The following is a 20,220-nucleotide window of genomic DNA, read 5'->3' as shown; positions in this document are numbered from 1 at the left end:
TGTTCCATGAGGGAGTGCTGTCAATGATACACGTGCAGTTATTCTGCCATTGATGGCGCTCTGGTATAAAGCCCACTGTCTCCGGAGAATTTTATGGATCCCACAAGTTGTCATCAGCCTCCACTTCCCTTTTGTGCATAAACAGTGGTGCTGTTAAATTGGGAGAGTGGCACATGGTTTGAGCACGGCTGTCTTGGGGCCACAGTATTACATGTAGAAAGACTGACCAGACTTTCTCTAGAAAAGGGAAGGCTGAGGGGTGACCTAATAGAGGTCTTTAAATTTATGAAGGGCTTTGACAGGGTAGACGTAGAGAAGATGCTTCCGCTTGTGGGCAAGTCCAAAGCTAGGGGTCATGAATGTAAGATTTATGACCAGAGACCTGGACTAATAATCCGGAGACAAGATTTCAAATCCCACCACGACAGCTGGGCAACTAAAATTCAGTTAGTTAAATAAATCTGGAATTTACAAAAAGCTAGCACCATGATTGTCGTAAAAACTCATCTGGTTCACTAATGTCCTTTTAGGGAAAGAAATCTGCCGTCCTTTCCCGGTCTGGCCTATATGTAACTCCAGACCCACAACAATGTGGTTGACTCTTAATTACCCTCTGAAATGAAACTCCCCACCTTCGCAAGGGCAATTAGGGATGGGCAATAAATGCTGGCCTTGCCGGTGACACCCACATCCCAGGAACAAATAAATAAAAAAGATGGCCACCAATAAATCCAGCAGGGATTTCAAGAGAAACATCTTTACCCAGAGAGTGGTAAGAATGCAAAACTCGCTACTACATGGAGTAGTTGAGGTGAATAGCATTGATGCACTGAAGGGGAAGCCAGATAAGTATATGAGGGACAAAAGAAATGGAAGGATGGGGTTAGATCCCGTAGGGTGGGGGAAGGCTTGTGTGAAGCATAGTATTCGTATTAGGCAGTCCCTCGCATCGAGGATGACCTGCTTCCACACCAAAAAGGTGTTTCAATGAGGGACCTGACATTCTAGGTCCCGAACTACATACTGAAGGGTGGAAGATGCCTGTGCGTGGATTTTTTTAACGTGGGGTGGCCGTTGCACACCAGCCACCACACAGGCTTGACAGAGCTTGGTCTTGATCCAATGGCAAGGGTTAACCGAAGCATAAACACCAACATGAATGGCCTATTTCTATGCTGTAAATTCTAAGTAAGTACCCATGCCAACATTTATCCCTCAACCAGCATCAATTGAAAACAAATGATCTGGTCATTATCTCATTGCTATTTGTGGGACCTTGCTGTGTGCATATTGGCTGCCGTGTTTCCTACATTTCAAAAACACACAATTTGCTGTAAAGCGCTTTGGTATGTCCTGAGGTCATGACCCAAGGATAGAGAAGGCTTTGGCACTGCTGCTCAAATAGTAAAGGAAGTGTTGTCTCCACTGCTATTAAACTAACAGTTGACTTTTTTGAGGCTGCCAAAGAAACATAAACATGTTTAAACAATTTTCTGTAGCTAGCTCTTTTCATTTTTCTACAAAGTGTTGAGTTTGGCATCCAAAAAATAATTAATCTTCAGTTAAAATGCCTACAGGTTAACTATCAATTGCATCAAATTTAGTACTGCAATTAAGAAAAAGCCTTGTAACTGCTGCATATTTTCATTTAAATTAATTTAGGACATCCTATACTGTCTGTAGGGCCCACCTGCAAATAATTGGCAATGTAGCAAGTCAAAGAACTGGCTGAGGTGGTTCAGCAGTAATTTGCATACATGCTTTTGCATCATACTAGATTCAGTGACAAGTAACCAGCCAGAACTGACGGTAAGGGAACATTTTGTGAACATGATCAAATTCAGCATAACTTTGAGAGGGAGACGGAAGAGTCACAAAGCAAGGTTTTCAACTTTTTTAAGGATGACTTCAAAAGAATAAGACATAAACTGACCACAGTAAACTAACTGGGCTGCATTGATGACTGGTAAACCTGGAGACAGAGGGCCCAAATTTGGCCCTCCGGTTTTTTTGGCGCACTCACGTGAGGTGCGCCAACTTCCTATGCTCAAAATGGCGCTGAAAAGATATCCCCGTATTCTCCCCGCTCTGTCGACTAACCTTGTGCTTGGTGTGGCGTGGCAATTCAATTAGGGGGCGGAGCTGGGGCCCTGCGCTCAAGAGTGCCGGCAGCTCAACGCATGCGCACTGGAGGTTTTGCGCATGTGCAGTAGCTCCTCTGCAGCATGGGACCCAATGACCCGCCCCCGATCTCAGGCCAAGTGGCGTCACGACGCGCGCCGGGCTGCTGCACGCCATAGAGAGAATCCCGCACCTATCCCCGGCCAAGTGGCCTCTCTTACTGGTCGGCCGGCCCGCTGACTTCCCGGGTCAAGGTAGGACTTGAGTTTTATTTTTTATTTATTAATGGTTGTGCTTTGTTAGGAAAGTTTTGATGGGGGGAGGGGGAGAATTTTGATCTGGGGGGGTGGGAGGGGAGTCCGCAGTCCCTCGGAGGAGAAGTCCACCAGTCCCTCGGAGTTGATTCCTGCAGCCTCCATGTTCTGCAAGCCCAGCCTGTTATGTGTGGCCAGTTCCCAGCGCGTGCTCTCCCGCCCGGGCGTCCCACCTACACGCACCTGTCCTCAATAGAGCAGCCTCTCGCACTGGCAGACCCGCTGACTTCCCGGGCCGAGTTATGAAGGTAAGGCTTAAGTTTTATTTTTTTTTTATTATTATTTATTTTTTTTAATTTATTATTGATGGTTTTTATGCTTCTTGAAGGTGTTTAGTGCTTTGCAAGATCCTCTCCGCTTCCCTTCTGCCCCCCCCCCCCACCCCCCGCCCCCAATCTCTGGCTACCTGCGCTGATTTCTTAACTCTCCGCAAGGGTTTCCTGTGCGGCCACAAGTGGCCACATACGCTGGCCTAAGTTTGGAGCAACTATTAGCTGTCCAAACTGGCTTAAATGGCCAAAACAGGCGTAGGAGGATGGTGACGCCTCCTTTTGGGGGGAAAAACAAAACTAAAAATAATTCGAGCTAACTCACTTACACTGGCGTAATTAAACATGCAGAATGAGGATTTTTAAGATACTCCAGAAAAATCAAGTTGCTCCAAAAAAAAACGGAGCAACTCCTGGACAAATTTGGGCCCAGACAGTGGGAGTTATTCATAGAAGAATTTGATACAATACAAGACCAGTAAAATTAGTTTTGTGTGTGTGTGTGTTGCATTATATTTTATAAAAATGAATATTTGTATAAATCTATATGCATACACACATGTATATGTAAAATTATATGTATGTGTGTGTGTATGTGTGTACATATTCAGGATAACACTCCTGATATGTCCCATGTTCGTGCAAGATTAGTATTGTGTATACAAGTGTTGTCACAGAGATTAATTAGTATATTGGTACCAATACACTTCAGAAAAAAACCAAGTCCGCCACTATGCTTTAATGGAAGTATTCTTGTGTTATTCCTAACTAATGACCCCCAGTTACTCCTATCACCACTAGTGGCCACGAGTGCTTCACCCTGTTTACAACCCAAGTTTGGAAGGGCAGATTCTACAATTGAGAAGTTTTCACAATTCAAATGAACTCTGCTAACACCTCGCATGCTACCATTACGCTTTACTGAAATCCTCATGGTAACACAAAAGGAAAATCCAGTTGGAATTTCATGAATATATAGAATTTTGGTAAAAGGCTTCTTTTAACTATATTACCATCAGGAATACAAGTCCGAGGAAGTTATGATCATTTGTATATAGTGTTCTATTTAGACCACACCTCGAGTACTGTGTCCTCCTCTGGTTGCACAAGGGAGACATTCAAGCGCTTGAGGCAGTGTAAAGAAGAGCAACGGGTTCAGGCGAGTAAAAATGATAATTTAGGACTACTATCAGGAAGTTTTTCTTCTCGGTGATAACTACATAAAGTAATAAAGGCAGAATCCATTGGGTGCTGTCGTGGGGGGGAGTTGAGGGCCATTCTGGATGGATGAATTAAGTTAGGCCAAATAGTATCACTATTAATTATCTTAATATAATATTGGATGCTCGGACAATTGGTGCTTTCAAATCTGAAATTGATAGGTTTTTGTCAAGTAAGGGAATTGAGGGATATCAAGCAAAGGCAGGTAAATGGAGTCGAGGTGTAGATCAGTTATGATCTAATTGAATGGCGAAGCAGGCATGAGGGGCTGAATGGCCTAATGGCTGAACGTTCCTGTGACAAGGCATCCAGAAGGCATTCGATAAGGTGCCACATACTGCACAAGATAAGAGCTCACTGGGTTGGGGGTAATAAATTAGCATGGATAGAGGATTAGCTAACTAACAAAGTACAGAGTCGGGATAAATGGGTAATTTTCCGGTTGGCAAACAGTAACTAGTGGGGTGCCACAGGGATCGGTGCTGAGGCCTCAAATATGTACAATCTATATTAACGATTTGGAAGAAGGGACCGAGTGTAATGTAGGCAAGTTTGCTGATGATACAAAGATGGATCGGATAGCAAGTTGTGAGGAGGACACAAAAACAATCTGCAAAGGGATATAGACAGGCTAAGTGAGTGGACAAAAATTTGGCAGATGGAGTATAATGTGGGAAAGTGTGAGGTTATCCACTTTGGCACAAAAAATAAAAAAGTAAATTATAATTTAAATGGAGAAAAATTACAAAATGCTGCAGTTCAGAGGGACCTGGGGGTCCTTGTGTATGAAACACCAAAAGTTAGTATGCAGGTACAGCAAGTAATCAGGAAGGCAAATGGAATGTTGGCCTTTATTGCAAGGGAGATAGAGTATAAAATCAGAGAAGTCCTGCTACAACTGTACAGGGTATTGGTGAGGCCACATCTAGAGTACAGTTTTGGTCTCCTTATTTAAGGAGGGATATACTTGCATTGGAGGCGGTTCAGAGAAGGTTCACTAGGTTGATTCCTGAGATGAAGGGGTTGACTTATGAAGAAAGGTTGAGCAGGTTGGGCCCGTATTCCATCGAGTTCAGAAGAATGAGAGGTGATATTGAAACATAAGATTATGGGCCCATGTTTCCACATGATTTGCGCCTGATTTTTAGGAGCAACTGGTGGAGAACGGACTATCTTAGAAATCGCAATTCTCCACTTTTTTTTCTGCAGTTCTAGTCAGTTAGAATAGTTCTACTTTGGAACAGAATTTTTTCTTCAAAAGGGGGCGTGTCCGGCCACTGACGCCTGATTTCAAAGTTTCCACAGTGAAAACATACTCCAAACTAACTTAGAATGGAGCAAGTGAAGATTTTTGTAGAACTGAAAAAACCTGTTCTACACATTAAAAAATCAGGCGCAGGTTACAAATTAGGCGTCCAGAACGAGGTGGGGGGGAGGGAGTGGGGGGGAAGGGAAGTAATTAAATTCTACAATAAATCCTTATTTATACTTCTACAAATATTATACAAATAAATCCAACCTGAATAAACATTTATAAGCAAAGAAAAGATTAAATAAACCATCTTCCTACCTGTGTGAAAGCGCTTCAGCCAGCCTCACAAGTTCGTTCGTTCGTTCGTTCCCGACGGCAGGGGGGGAGGAGGAAGCCGTTCCCGACGTCGGGAGGGAGGGAGGGAGTGCGGGCCCGCCCGCCCGAATGCAGCGGGTGGGGGGAGGAAGCCGTTCCAGACGGCGGGAGTGCGGGCCCGATCGACCGAACGCAGCGGGGGGGGGGGGGAAGAGGGGGGGGAGGAGGAAGCCGTTCCAGACGGCGGGCGGGAAGGAGACAGTGAGAAGGCTGCAGGAAGCCTCCGAAATTGAGCAGCCATTCCCGACGGCATGGGGCCGTCGGGAATGGCTGCTCAACTTCTGAGGCTTCCTGCAGCCTTCTCAGTGCTGATGTGCTGATGGCAATGTGCTTTTATTAAAAAATGTTCAAAAATTAAACAGCTACAAAGAACTACAAAAATGGCCGAGTGCCAATGTTTCCTTCACACTGCGCATGCGCGAACGCTCCAATGCGCACGCGCAGGGTTGCCGGCAGGAAAAAAAATAATTTAAATGGTACCCGCCCCCTCCCACTTACAAAATCGGCGCGAGTGGTAGGCTCCGCCCCCTGCACTCCACGCCAGGCATACATATGGAGCTGCAAGGCGCTCGAGAATAGCGCGTTTTTTTTTTAGGCGTGAAAAACGGGGCGCCCGTTTTTTATCGTGTGGAAACTTGGGCCCAATGAGGGGGCTCGACAAGGTAGATGCAGAGAGGATGTTTCCACTCATGGGGGAATCTAGAACTAAGGGGTATAGTTTCAAAATAAGGGGTCACCCATTTAAAACCAAGATGAGAAATTTCTTCTCTGAGGGTTGTAAATCTGTAGAATTCTCTGCCCCAGAGAGCTGTGGTGGCTGGGTCATTGAATATATTTAAGGCGGAGATAGACAGATTTTTGAGTGATAATGGAATAAAGGGTGTGTGGAGTGGGCAGGGAAGTGGAGCTGAGTCCATGATCAGATCAACCATGATCTTATTGAATGGCGGAGCAGGCTCGAGGGGCCGCATGGCCTACTCCTGTTCCTTTTACTCATGTTCTTATGACAACTATATCAGAACTACCTTCCTGTAAATTGGAACTGGGCCAGCCTCACCACAGTGCCAGTGCTAGACATCTTGTGGGTTATTCATTTAAGAACCCACCCTAGAAGAATGTACAATACTGAGTGCAGTTCCTTTTGTAGTTCTACCGATCATGAGCCAGAAGTACATTGTTAACCTGTCCGGGACCCTGTGAATTTTAATTATTGCATCGACTCTTAAATAATCCGGTAAGTGCACAGTGGTAAATCTGTGTGTAATTCACAGCTAATCAGCTATTGAGTCCTGGAGAACAGGGAAAATGTTTTCTTTCTGTGGTAACTTCTGTAGAATGCCCAAGGGTATTGAGATCTTAGCAACGGAAACAGATAATTTTTTTCCCACACCCACGCCTGAAGAAATGCTACTCAACTGAATGACAGACATTTACTCAGGCATTTTACATTAAGTACTTTAGGTCATCGTTATTTTAAAATGCGTGGCTCAGGAGCCTGATCGGACTAGTGTGATATACACTATTGTGGCCAAAACGATCATCAGCCCAGCAGAAGATGATGCTAGAATTTTATTATTGCACTAGATCCCTTGCTGCAAGCTTATCTCATTTATATTGCAGCAAGGATTCAGCAGCACTGGAATCCGTACAAGATCCACGTGTGAACAATTCCTTCAAATTCATGAACGTACCTTTAAAGCAATTGCACATCAGTTATAGAGTGCCTTTCATGACCTCAGGATGTCCCAAAGCGCTTTACAGCCAATTACATGCTTTTGAAGTGTAGTCACTGGTGTAAATTAGGAAAGGCAGCAACCAATTTGCGCATAGCAAGCTCCCACATACTGCAATGTGATGATGACCAGCTAATCTGTTTTTAGATGGTTTGAGCATAAATATTGGCCGGGTCACCTGGGATAATTACCCTGCTCTTCTTCAAATAAGTGCCATAGGAACGTTTAGGTCTACCTGAGAGGGTACAAGGGGCCTCCGTCTAATATACAGCACCTCAGACAGTGCTGCACTCCCTCAGTGTCAGCTTAGGCTGCTCAAGTCTTTGGAAGGTGGAACTTGAATTCATAATCTTCTGACTCCGATACGAGAGTGATATCACTGAGCTGCAACCGACAGTTAGTACAAAGTCATGTTCATGGCTCTGTCATTCCGACTGGGACTTTCTTCGCTGTCGGAAGAAGGGCAGCAATTATCGGCCCTTGTAGAGCAGCTGAAAGATTAGCATATCTGTGGCCAGCTGTACAAAAAGTACTTGACAAGAATCACAAGTTATTACTACATGTGAAAAGCTGATTGGTCCATTTAGTAGATGCTGATACATGCTAACTCCAAAATAATATCGCCACCAAGTTCCATCACAGACCGGTATTTACCTAATGTTCATGTAAAGTTTCTGCTAATGTGTTGTCAAACATTGAAATCTTTAGTTTCAACACTTTGATAGATCTGTGTGCACAGAGTGGTTTACTGAGTTGCGGTGAATGGTGAGACATAATGGTACCCCCCCCCCCCCCCCCCCCAATGGTGTTAAGTGTGAAAGGAATGTCTTGGGCATTGTAAGGATGCTTTATGGTGTTGATGTGGGGTGGTACCAGCCTGGCGCATCATGTGAAAGCCAAGGCTGTACAGCATCAGTCTGGCCATGGTGAGGACATCCCTTGCCTCCCGGGCAGCAATACGGCTAGGTGCTGATGTGCTGTGTTCTGTGCAGCATCAGGTGATTGTGGAAGATTGGTGCTGTTGTTGGTGCTGCTGGTGTGCCTGGTGATGCTGATGGTGGAGCTGATCGTGGTGGGATTCTGAGGACCAAGCTCAGTTTTTTTTTCTCAAGGGCACTGATGCTGCTGTAGTAGATGGCAGCTGAAGTTCAGATCTGTTAATGGTGAGAGAAGTTACTCCAAGGAGGTAGCACTGGATAGAGAGTTCACTTCAAACCTCCATAAAGCTGAAAAGCGTATTCCAAATCCTGAAGGCTCCAGCTTCTTAAGATTGGAACTGGAACAGCTGTGAAATGGTGGCTTTTATGCCACTTTTGCAGCTGTCAACTATTCACAGCAATGGAAAATCATTGAGAACCCGACATACTTACCTGATATGATCCCCGAATGCCGAGAACCTCATAAAACAACTTGGAAAAATCGTTAGGACCGGGTAAAATGCTGCTTAAATACCTTTTAAGCAGCAGCTTAAGTATCTCAATTGCCTGACCCGCCACTTAGTGCCGGGTCTGCAAACCGCAGACAGAGCAAGCACTTGGGAAATTAACAAGGAGGCGGGTTCAGAACGGACTTCCGCTCCACTGTCAATCACGGCCATTTTGACAGTGGACCCGCCTTCAAGCTCGCATTCACAGCGCAGGTAAGATTCTGGCCACAGTTAGTCTATGTTCTGTCAGAGTCAACGCTGGGTTATTTCAGTGAACTCAATGAACTCACTGTTCCAGTCCTGAAGCTTGCAAGTTTGCACAGCTCACTATAAGTACCACAACTGACCGAGAACAATACAACTTCCTTTCCTTAAAGTATGTTGAAATTTGAGTTCTGCATTATCAAACCAAGAAACCATAGTGAATAAAAATACTGAAAGATGAAAACGCTTCATCTCAAGGAAAAGCCAGCTGGCTTTACACTTTGTTGAAAGATTAAAAATGCCATTAAAAAGTATAAGGAGGATCTTGAAGATATTAAGCCTTAAACAGAATATTTATTTCCTAGTAATCTACAGTTAACTATCACTTAGTACATTTATAGTGATTACATACCAACCGTTGATCCTCCAGCAGCATCTTGCATCAACATCATGGAGCAAGTTGGGCATCGGTGTTTGTAAATATTATGCCACAGTACCATAGATCATAGAATCATATAGCACAGAGGGAGACCATTCAGCCCAATGTGCATATGCCAACTTTTTGAGCTATCCAGTTAGTCCCACTCCACTGCTCTTTCCCCATGGCCCTGCAAGTGTTTCCTTTTCAAGTATTCAATTCCTTTTTGAAAGTTACTATTGAATCTGCTTCCACATCCCTTACAGGCAACATGTTCCAGATCATCATAATTCGTGTTTTTTGTTTTAAATTCTCCTCGTCTCCCTTCTGGTTCTTTTGCCAAATTATTTTACATCTGTTTCCTCTGGTTACCGACCCTGCCAGTGGAAATAGTTTCTTATTTACTTATTTTAAACACCTGTTATATCTCCCCTTAACCCTCTCTACTCAATGGCGAACAGTCCCAGCTTCTCTAATCTCAAAACTCTTTATGATTTTGAACACTATTTATGATGGACCTGAATTTGCGGTCGGAGGCTTCCCACGGGCGGTTGCCTCCGACCGGCAAAAAAATCTACGAACTTGCCTTGTGCCTCGGGATCCACGGAGACTTGCGCTCCTGGGCCTCTCTATACGCAGACATGTTCGCAGTTCGCAAGCGTCCCTGTAATCACGTGGGCCAGCCCAAGCAATGAGAGAAAGGGATTCCCATTCATGCTTACGGGAATTATGTACGTACAGAATCCCCATAAGCATGAATGGGGATCACATTTAAAAAAAACACTTAATATAACACACAAATCAAGAAAATTACATGTTTAAAATTAATTAAAATACAATATAATTAAACATTTAAAACAAAACTTTAATTTTAAAAAAAATAAATTAAAATGTTTCAAAGGGGCTAAAAATAACCTGCTTTTACCAGGCATAAGAATTTCACAGACATTCGCTTGGCATTCATTGGGCAAATAGCCCAACTCTCCACCCGTGGATGCGCTTTTCCCGGCGATGCGAATGATCTGTCAAGAGAATTCTTGACGGATTGCAAGTTCCGGGTTTACCGCATGCGCAGCGCATGCCCAACCCCGTAACTTGCGCGGTCCCTATGGGCATGTGCGCACCTCCTACGTGTCCAGAGGGGCTGCAAATTACAGCCACATATATATTCTTAAATTGCAGATAAATGGAAGTGATTTTGAGGCTGTAATCTCTTCTTGGGGTTAGGATAAGGAGATTGGGTTTTCCTATCTGTTTGTTATCAGCAATCCAATGAGGTTACTGCCATTGATTATTCCCAATTGTCTATTATTTACCTCATGGCATATATTCTGTGCAATTCCTTCCTAATGAAGCCATGGGCTCAATTTTCCCCAATGCCATTTTTTTGGCGTACTTGAAGAGTTACATCCGTTTTTTTAGGCCTAACTATGCCCAAAAAAATCATCCAACTTTCCCCGTTTGAACTGCTGATTTGGCGCCGCCTAGTCTGTCCTTTAGCTTTTTGGGGAGGGGGGGGGAGCATAAGATCTGCGCCAAAAAGATCAGGTTGCCAGGGTAACAAGGGACATACTGCGGGCTGAGGCTGGAAAGTGAAACATACAAGACATTCTGGCCAGCTCACAGCAACATGCACATTGCAGCACCTTACCAACATGAAATTATTAAAGAGTTTATGCCGAAAGTCTATTCTTCGACCCCCCCCCACTTCTCCCCCTCTCGCTCCCTCTCTGCTTGCTGCTGTCCGGGCCGTGGAACTGCATTTTCTGCACTGGTTCTCTTACCTGCGACGATTTTGTTAACTACCCAGAAGGTTTTTCCAAAGTGGTCACATATATCGTCTTAAGAAAAATTGGGGTAAATCGAAGTTGGCCAAACTTGCTTAAATGGCCAGAATTGGCGCGGGTGGCAGGTTACGCCCCCAATGAGGTTTTTTTTTTTAAATCGTAGCCTAAAAAAATCCTCCAAGTGAATTACACTAGCGCAGAAACTTTGGGGAAACTTGGAGATTTTAATTTACTGCAAAAAAAAACGGTGCACGCCAAAAGTAGGCGGAGATAATTGGGGAAAATTGAGCCCCATATTCCTGTTGTATGTTGCTTGACAGAGCTAGGCCTTGGTTCAGTGGCAAGGATTATCCAAGATGACTGGAGACCTGCTCTGCTGCACTGACCTAGTGTGCGCACATATCACAGTGTGGGCTGGCCCGTGCTGCCCCTGGGCCCTCGTCTCTTCTGGCCCCGAACTCGTACCTCTCCTGGGCCCCAATCACGTCCCTCTAAACCTCTCGCCACTCCTGCTGTACCTGCCCGCGCTCCAATCATCGACCTGGACCTTGATGACGTCCGTCTTCGCTGCCATCGCCCTCCTGCACCAACTCGCGCTATACCTTGCCATGGTATGCTGCCACAGTGCCTTTAAATACCCATACACACACAGCTGATTCCCCAGCAACCGATCGTAATGGGCATAAACATCACTGAGCACATCCGAACATTGGGAAGTGCTATGCAAGATGTTCAGTGCCTCACTTAGATATTTTAATGCAGTTTTCCCCTCTATCTCAGATATATATTTACTTCCGATTCTGGCCACTTGCACAACCCTGATTTGCATCACTCCACCGTTGGTTGCTGTACCTCCAGCTGCCTGGGCCCTAACCTCAGGTCTTCCCTTCTTCAACCTCTCCTCTTCGCTACACCTCTCTCCTCTTTGACCCGTCTGTCCTAATGTCTCCTTATGTAGATCAGTGTCAAAGTTTGTTTGATAACGCTCCTGTGAAGCGCCTTGGGACATTTTACTACATTAAAGACGGTATATAAATGCAAGTTCTTGTTGCATAGCTGCTGAAATCTACCCTGGAAATGTGTGCAGCTGTTTTTTAATAATTCTAGAGAAACCAAGTGAGGGACCTAGGCAGGAAAGAGTAGGAGAGGAGATGAAGTAAATCAGAAAAAATGATTATGTAATGAGAAGCTTGAGATTTAACAGACTCGAGATTATAGGAAGAAGAAAAGTTGGAGGAAGGTATGGAGTGCCATGGTTTGAGATCTGGGAAAGAACGAGCTAAGAGTAGTGAATTGCAATTGTATCGCCTTGAGCAGGAAGAATGTTTAGGATATAATGCCCACATCTTAGGAGGGACAAGAGAGGAACGGTCAGAGGAGTATTGACCACAGTAATATGAATAAATCAGACTTGGAAATGGAAGATTGTTCATAAATACAATGAGAGATAATCATCCACATTAATGTGTGTCATCTTCCTTTCAGGATACACGCCCATTTGCTCCATCTCATGGTCAAGCCCGTGCCAACACTGTCCTCGAGAGGGTGGAGGGAGCCCAGCAACGATGGAAGCGTCAAGTGCAGGAGCAACGAAAAACTGTCTTTGACCGACACAAAATGCTTAGCTGAACGTCACCTCTTTCAACTCGCTGCGATTCAGGCCTAGTCATGTTTCCACTTTGAAGCGTGAAAGTTGGTGTTAATTCTGAAAACTTAATGCTGTCTCCCAGCTTTATTTTAACCAGTCCGGTTGTATACATCAAAGTGAAGCATTAAATGGTTTGCATGGTATTCCCTTTGAGGATGTGTCTCTGTAAAGTGAATCCCCTAATGTCCCCTTTAAATGTGGCTCCCTAATTAAATGTTCAAAAGATTGAAACCCTGCACGTGTGAGGAAGCCTTGGCAGCAAAATGTATAATGCAGCTTCACTGCCAAAACACAATCCAAATTATCCCTCGGCTTTTTTTTAATGGTCGAGGTATTCTACGCAATCTCCTCTCCACTGATGGTGAATAGAGAGTGCAGCCCACAGCCTTCTACCCCATTCATAGTGTGACTAGAGGACAGTTTCTTCAACACGTCTCCCAAGGTGCCTCCAGGGAGCAAGTCAAAGTAATCAAGCACAGAGAAAAGGAAGGCCTGAGAGTCAGCAATAAGTGTACAGATCTCTCTCTCTCGCTCTCTCTCTCTTTGTCTCTCTCTCTCATGTTTAAGATGATATGGCAGTCCAATATCTTGTACACTTCCCAGTTAAACAATATAAAAACTTTGTTGATGAAACAATTTTCTTTTCAATATCTTCATCACTGCAAGATAGCTGCGGTTCGTCCTTCCACTGGAAATGTGACACAGAAGGTAAATTAAAGGAACTTGTGTTATAAATGGGAAATAAGTTGGACCACTGTAAAACACGAACCTTTGGTTTATATTCACTGTGGATGATGGAGTAGCTCACGTGGTATAAAGCCCTCCCCTTTCCTCAGTGAAGCAGAGTTTTACGGTGAGCCATCATGTATGTGTTTTTCTGTTGTTACTTAGTGAGGTTTCTGGTGTCCCAATGCAGAACGCCACAAGTTGTAACTTGACATGTTCCTTCTATCCTGGTCACCCTGTAGTGTTCTTTTTAATAATGTAGAGCTCAGACTTAGAGCTCTTGAACCATGGGTTTTATCTTTGACTCATTAGTTTGCAAGAATTTTGAAGTATTTTATTAATTTGGGAATGTGCTTTAAAGGAATACCCTGGGCTAAGCCCTGAGAGTCCTGGGGCCAGACTTTCCATAAAGGCTCTCAAAGCCCGATTGCCCGTTGAGAAGGATTGCTAACGCTCGGCGAAAAAAACGGGCAAGAATTTCCATTTTGAGGGTAAAGGTGTGTGGAACTGATTGCCCGGCGAAACAAGTCAGCATTGCACACTCATTCTCGGCGGTCTCTCGGCGGGTAATTTGGGAATGTGCTTGAAAGGAATACCCTGGGCAAAGCCCTGAGAGTCCAAATGGGTGGTCATTACCGGAATGGACAGTAAAGGCCTACGGAGGGGGGGCAAACAATTATCATTTTTTTTTTAAAAAAAACACATTCAGAGCCTTCCTAAGACAGTTTTAAGCCTAATCGCCGTGGTAAAATTTTAAAAACATAATTAAAGAACCTTTAACTTACCTTTCTTTGCAGGGTGTTTCCCCCCGCCCCCCCCCCCTCCCCCTTACTGCCGTGTAAAAGCAGCTTTTACAGGGCGGTTCTCGGCGATCTGGACGCTGGTGGTTGAGTCCAAACTTACCCCCTGGCGGCTATTCTTGGCGTTGCATGTGGGCAGTTTGGTCCCAGCGGGCGACTTCTGATGTGACCGATACCAAGGAAAAAACTTGCGTGCAAACTCTCGCCGGGCAAAAAAACAGCTGTAACGCCAAGAAAATCGCCGACAATGAAGCCAAAAGTCTGGCCCTAGTGTTGGCTTTCTTTGTTGAAAATAAAATCTGTGGAAAGTCGCTTTGAGGTGTCTTGCTCCTTGATTAAAGGGCTGCTGCCGTGCAGGATTTCAGTACGAGCAGAAACACAATGTAGTATTTAAAAGATATTTTGTCTCTTAGCCTCTGCTTCCAGCATCCCAGGCTGCTCCAGAAAGATGGCTGGTAGCCAGGCTGGAAGACACCAAATACAGTGACCCTGGCCACCTTGCAGTGCTATATATTTTTCACTTTTGAGCTTAAGGATCGGCCCAGCGTTGAATCTTGTGATTGAGAAACTCCTCCTGAAAGGAGTAATCGATGTACATCACTTTGTAGCCTCTCATGTCTAAGTACTGTTGCTGGTTGTGGAAACGCTGCAGCTCACCAAATTTTATGAAGCCCCAGGGCACAGCCTTTTTCATTCAGAGGTGATGTATAAACGTGGATAGCAGATTGCTGTTGGAGTTCGAGTATTAATGAGCTGTTCCACAGTAATATGTTGTGTACCTTCGATCAGGACAGAGAGCTGATGATGCATCTGCAGGTTTTATCTCCATTATTCCAGACAGCTGCTCATTTATGCACTGCATCGGTTGATAGAGGAGTTGAACCTCTTGTAAACTTGCTTTGCTAACTCTTAAGAATTTATTTTGAAATGTCTCAATACTCCTTCCAGATAAGCAGCCAGCAGGACTTAGTCTGACATTCATTTTAATAGAAGCAGGTATGGAAACCTGCTTCAGATTCAAGCTCTTGTTTTTATGGAGATTCAGACAGAAATCAATCATTTGTAATCTATGGTGTGTTGAATTTGAATGAACAGGGATGACCCAAGCAGTGTTATAATATGCTGATGTATTGCACCATGCAGTGGTTGGACACACATTTGTTTCTGACATTCTTGTGTAATACATTCCCATTCACAGCTAATTTGCTTGGGGAGTACTGGGAACAGAATAGCATTGGTTGAAGCCTGAGGAACAGGTTACCCATCTGCTCTTGGTTGGCAAGTAATATACAATAAGCACTAGACAATGAAAGGGTAAAAAGCAGTTATTAGAATGCTATTATTGAAGGTCCTCTCCGTCCCAATTAGAGTGCCTCCCAAACATATATCTGATTGGAGAGGATTAACTAACCAAATATAATAGTATGCTTCACCTAGACATTGTACTCAGCAAGTTATATTCATATTGAACAGGCCTCTAGTGGGCAATCTGGGGTAACAGAAGGGGAATTCCTGTCCTGTCATATATTGCATCGGCCCTTACAAGGCAAGAGTACCGCTGTGTTTAAAGTGGTGCTGAGAGGAGATTCAGCAGGTCGGTCAGTTCTTGGTATGGGAACTTTGTAAGAATTCACCAAATGCAATTCTTACTCATCAGAAACGTGTTCTTTAATTTTAAGTAGAGGAACACCATCTGAAAGAGGAAGAATATATTGGGGAGGTGTGGTGAAGTGAAGGAGCAGAGACAGAAATTGAAGCGTTCGAGTTAGAGAGATGTTGATGGTGTCTGCAAACTGGTGAGTTCCATGTTTCTTCAGCCTTTTCAAAGCTGGTAGGTAAGTCGCCTTTAGCTAGTTGGCAAGAGGAATTATGCAATTTGGCCAAAGACTAAGTCTTTTAGTCTAGCCACAATTTGGCATGGTTATGCCCATGAAATATTCCTGCTCCTTGATTGTACCTTAACAGTAGCAGTGATATTACTAGTGTTGTGATCGTACTTTTCACAGGTTCAAGTCTATAGACTCCATAATGCCTGCACTTGAATTTATCTCGGTTGTTAATTAATTTCCAATATCTGACCTTTTCACCTCTCTGAGAGTGAGGGAAGGGAGAGAAGGTAAACTGCATCATCACCCTTCTCTCCAGTGTAACCTCGCTTCCAATGGGCCAGTCATTGGAGTGTATTACAGTTTTGCTCCTTCAGACAGAGTCCCTTGAATCTTTTTAAAGACGAGTACAGGGTAGTTGCTGAAACTTAGGAAGCAGTGTCTATTTAAAATCTCTAATACACCATTGGGATGTCCTTGGTTATATAAGTCAGTAACCAGTCAGTGCTGAGGTGTTTACCACTTATGCTGTAGATTTCGGTGCTGCATTTTTGAAAGAGTGGACTACAAATTGTTTAGTACAGTACTTCTATTTTGCACAAAATACTTTGAAGTGTACTATAGAAATACTGACTTTAACTGAGCCTTTTTGTGATAAGCTATTGTCCTGATGGTTACATGAATTTCCATGTGTTTGCATGCTGAAGTGGAAAGCCGAGGGACAATGGCTAACCTGAGAACTGCAGTCACTATTTATTATATTATACTCATGGGCTGATATTTTAAAACAAATGGGAGACTGTTTACATTACGCTCTTAAATCTGTAACATCAGACAGTCCTGATGTTAGTAAGCAAATCTAACATTGTGCTTCCTATCCGCTAGTCCGGGCGTTGAGGGCTTTTTAATCTGTGGGCCAACTCCCATTTTGTCCAGGTTTGTCAAATCGGGTTCAATTCCTCATCTCATTTCCTCTGAAAATCAAATTAGCCACCACCTGTAGGGCATGCTCAGCATGAAAACTAGATAGCATTTCATTGCTATGTGAAATTTAAAGCTGGCTTAATGAACACAAATTGTAAAAACTACTAGGTTCTGCTTAGCTTTGTTCGATGTTTTGTAATTAAATGACTGGATACAACGAATCTGTTAATTATGGCCTACATAATCACTACACTTCAAAAATAATTCATTGTGTGAAGTGCTTTGAGATGCTTCAATGTGATAATGTGCTGTACATATATAAGTATTAATATATACCTTGGTTGTTGCACTGTGTTACTGGATTTACTGGAAAAGAACTACTTGTAGTTATTTGTTGACCAGAATGTATTTCTAGAGACTCTGAACTGTGGCCCATATATGGTGTTTTAAATAGAAATATACAGCATCAGTTTTTTGAGAGTTCTATTCTTCTAGTGTAGTCCTGCTCCTTGTAATTCGAATGAATCTCTAGAAATATAACTTTTGATTCATAGTAAACCCACTGGATTCTGCTCCAGCAGGAAACCTGCAGAATAACTCACCTGATAAAAGATCCCCAGTACGACATAATATATTCCTCCAGAGATGGGGTACATGTTAGCGAGGTTACCACAGGCCCTGAGCAATATCCGATCACAGACGCTTGATCTGTGCTGTTTGTAGCTGGGAAAAGGGGAGGAGAAGCACTTTGTTTTGATCATTTCACCACACACAGCGCAAGGCAGTAGCCTGCACACTAAGGCATGGATCTTTGGAGGTGTTGCAGGCTGAGCAAGTTATTCTGGGTACAAGCTTTCCATCTGCAGATAAATATATTCATTCCAGGGAAGATGGCTTTTTGACCTCTCGTAAAGCGTTGCATTATCTCCTAAATCTTGTCTTTTTTTTCAGTTTTGTAGAATCTAGTGGTCTGACTGGTTCTCATGAATTTAGCATCTCACTCTTTCCACGTGTTGAATTACTGGCTTGAAGTGGAAACCATTTGTGTTCTGTTTAATTCCAATGTTTTTGTTCCAGTAGAAATGACCTGTTTTTATTTTCTATTTTATTGCACTGTCAATGTCTGTACTACAAGAGTCCAACATCAAAATAAAAATCACAAGAAGCATCAAGTGTTTGGTAGTTTATTCTGGGAGAAGACTTTGGTCTTATTCCATCTAGCAATTCTTACATTCCTGTTATCATACCTGCAGCTCACACCACCACTACACAACAATCCGACAGATTCTTCGCCTTTTTTTATTTTCACTGTTAGTGAGCTGTCAAGCGGCAGCACCCTGGTAATGTTTTCAGCCAATGCATTCCTCAATACCAGTCATCTGGCAATAGCACGGATAGTGGCCGAGAGACAGGGCCAGGCTAGTGGGAAGCACTCTGAGGCCTGTGTATGTGTGACTCTGTCTTGGTTTATGAACCGGATCCTCTGCTGACTGGTTCGTTCAGATGATAACAAGCCAAGATCTGTTACATGAGTAAAACATAACTAACATTAAACAGTAATTATGGTGTTTGTTATTACATTGCGATCGTATAATTAACATTTAAAAAGAAAATTAATCAGCAGGTTAACGCCCTGTTCTTGATTTGCAAAGTTGATTTCAAGGCCTCGTTGGTAACATCAGACTTAAATTTTTTAATATTACAGCCTTGGTATGCAAAACAATCACAGCTTTGTGGGTGCGCGATGTGGTATGTTTGTGCTGCCAATTTCCTCTCCCGAAAGCGTCAGCTCTTATTAGGTTCTGCTTCTATTGGTGCCGACTGCCCTCTGGTACTTGACTTGTCACATCAACATCGAGGCTCACACATCTACCATGGTGACTTGGGCAAAGTCCAGGAGGGAAACCATACCGCAGTTTGGACCTGCATCGAAAGGAGGGGCGGAGAGCAGAGAGTGGAAGATACAGACAGGTGGAGCAAAGCATCTTTTTCTGAGACAAGGGCATGCCCTTGTAGTTGGGATCTTTATTCCCATATAGTGCTCTAACCCTGAATACTTTACATCCGTCAGCGGGCTAGGAGGACTGCAACTGGTTTACCTGAAGAATTTGTTCACTTATTCAAAGAAATTTATTCAAGGATTCACAGTAATGCACCTGTGTACAACTTACAGCTGTACAAAGCCCTGCTGGGTTCGACCACATCTGAAGTACTGTGTGCAGTTCTGGGCACCACACCTTAGAAAGGATAGATTAGTCTTGGAAGGAGTACAGCACAGATTGACCAGAACGATACCAGGGCTTCAAGGGTTAGATTATGAGGAGATATTACTGGGCTTGTATTCCCTGCAATATAAAAGGTTAAGGGGTGATATGATTGAGGTTTTTAGGATTTTGAAAGGAATTGATAGTGTAGTTGGAGATAAACTTTTTCTGCTGGTGGGAGAGACTAGTGCAAGGGGATATAACCTTAGAATCTGAGAGGTTCTTCACGCAAAGGGTGGTCGAGGTGTGGAACACTCTCCCATAAAACGCAGTAATGGCTATCTCGATTAATAATTTTAAATCTGAGATCGATAGATTTTTGCTAGCCAAGGATATTAAGGAATATGAAACTAAGGCAGAAGGATGGAGTTAGGATACAGATCAGCCATGATCTCATTGAATGGTGGAGCAGGCTTGAGGGACTGAATGGCCTACTCCTGTTCCTGATGTTGGCAAAATTGCTGCTGTGCTTTCTACTGTTATCCTAAGGCCTAACTTTGAAAATGTACTGTGTAGAGAACAAATACATCAAACTCGCTGCTCGCCACTAACCCCCTACAAAAACTCGATACTTTAATTAAGCTAGAAGTTTAATTGGTTCATGGAGGAATAATTGAGACAGGTCTGTTAGTCAGTAGGAGAGAGCTTTGCCCCTTGACTATGGAGGGCGTGGCACTTCACTTGCATGGTAATACTATAAAAATGTATGCATATATTGTTCCATTCAGTAGGTTCTGCAGACTGACTCATTTGTAAAAAATCTATCTTATGATGTGAGCATCGTTGGCAAGGCTGGCATTTATTGCTCATGAGGGGGTGATGGTGAGCTTTTTCTTGAACCACTAGTAGTTTGATACACTTATGAGGGCAGTTAAAAGTCAACCATGTTGGTTTGGGACTGGAGTCACACAG

The 20,220-nt window shown here is 43.6% G+C and overlaps 1 protein-coding gene across 2 annotated transcripts in view; it reads left to right on the top strand.

Annotated features, from left to right (window-relative positions):
* Positions 1-18,212, top strand: part of tmem9 (transmembrane protein 9) — a 111,430-nt gene extending 93,218 nt beyond the window's left edge. For both annotated transcript variants that reach the window (XM_070858821.1, XM_070858820.1), the window contains exon 5: positions 12,606-18,212. In XM_070858821.1, the coding sequence (XP_070714922.1) occupies positions 12,606-12,749 (144 nt within the window). In that variant the 3' untranslated portion in view covers positions 12,750-18,212. The remainder of the gene's footprint in view (positions 1-12,605) is intronic.
* Positions 18,213-20,220: the final 2,008 nt, after the last annotated feature.

Source organism: Pristiophorus japonicus, chromosome 17, assembly GCF_044704955.1.
Source record: "Pristiophorus japonicus isolate sPriJap1 chromosome 17, sPriJap1.hap1, whole genome shotgun sequence".
NCBI lineage: Eukaryota > Metazoa > Chordata > Chondrichthyes > Pristiophoridae > Pristiophorus > Pristiophorus japonicus.
The sequence above is the reverse complement of the archived record's forward strand: the minus strand, read 5'-3'. Positions and strand labels throughout refer to the sequence as shown.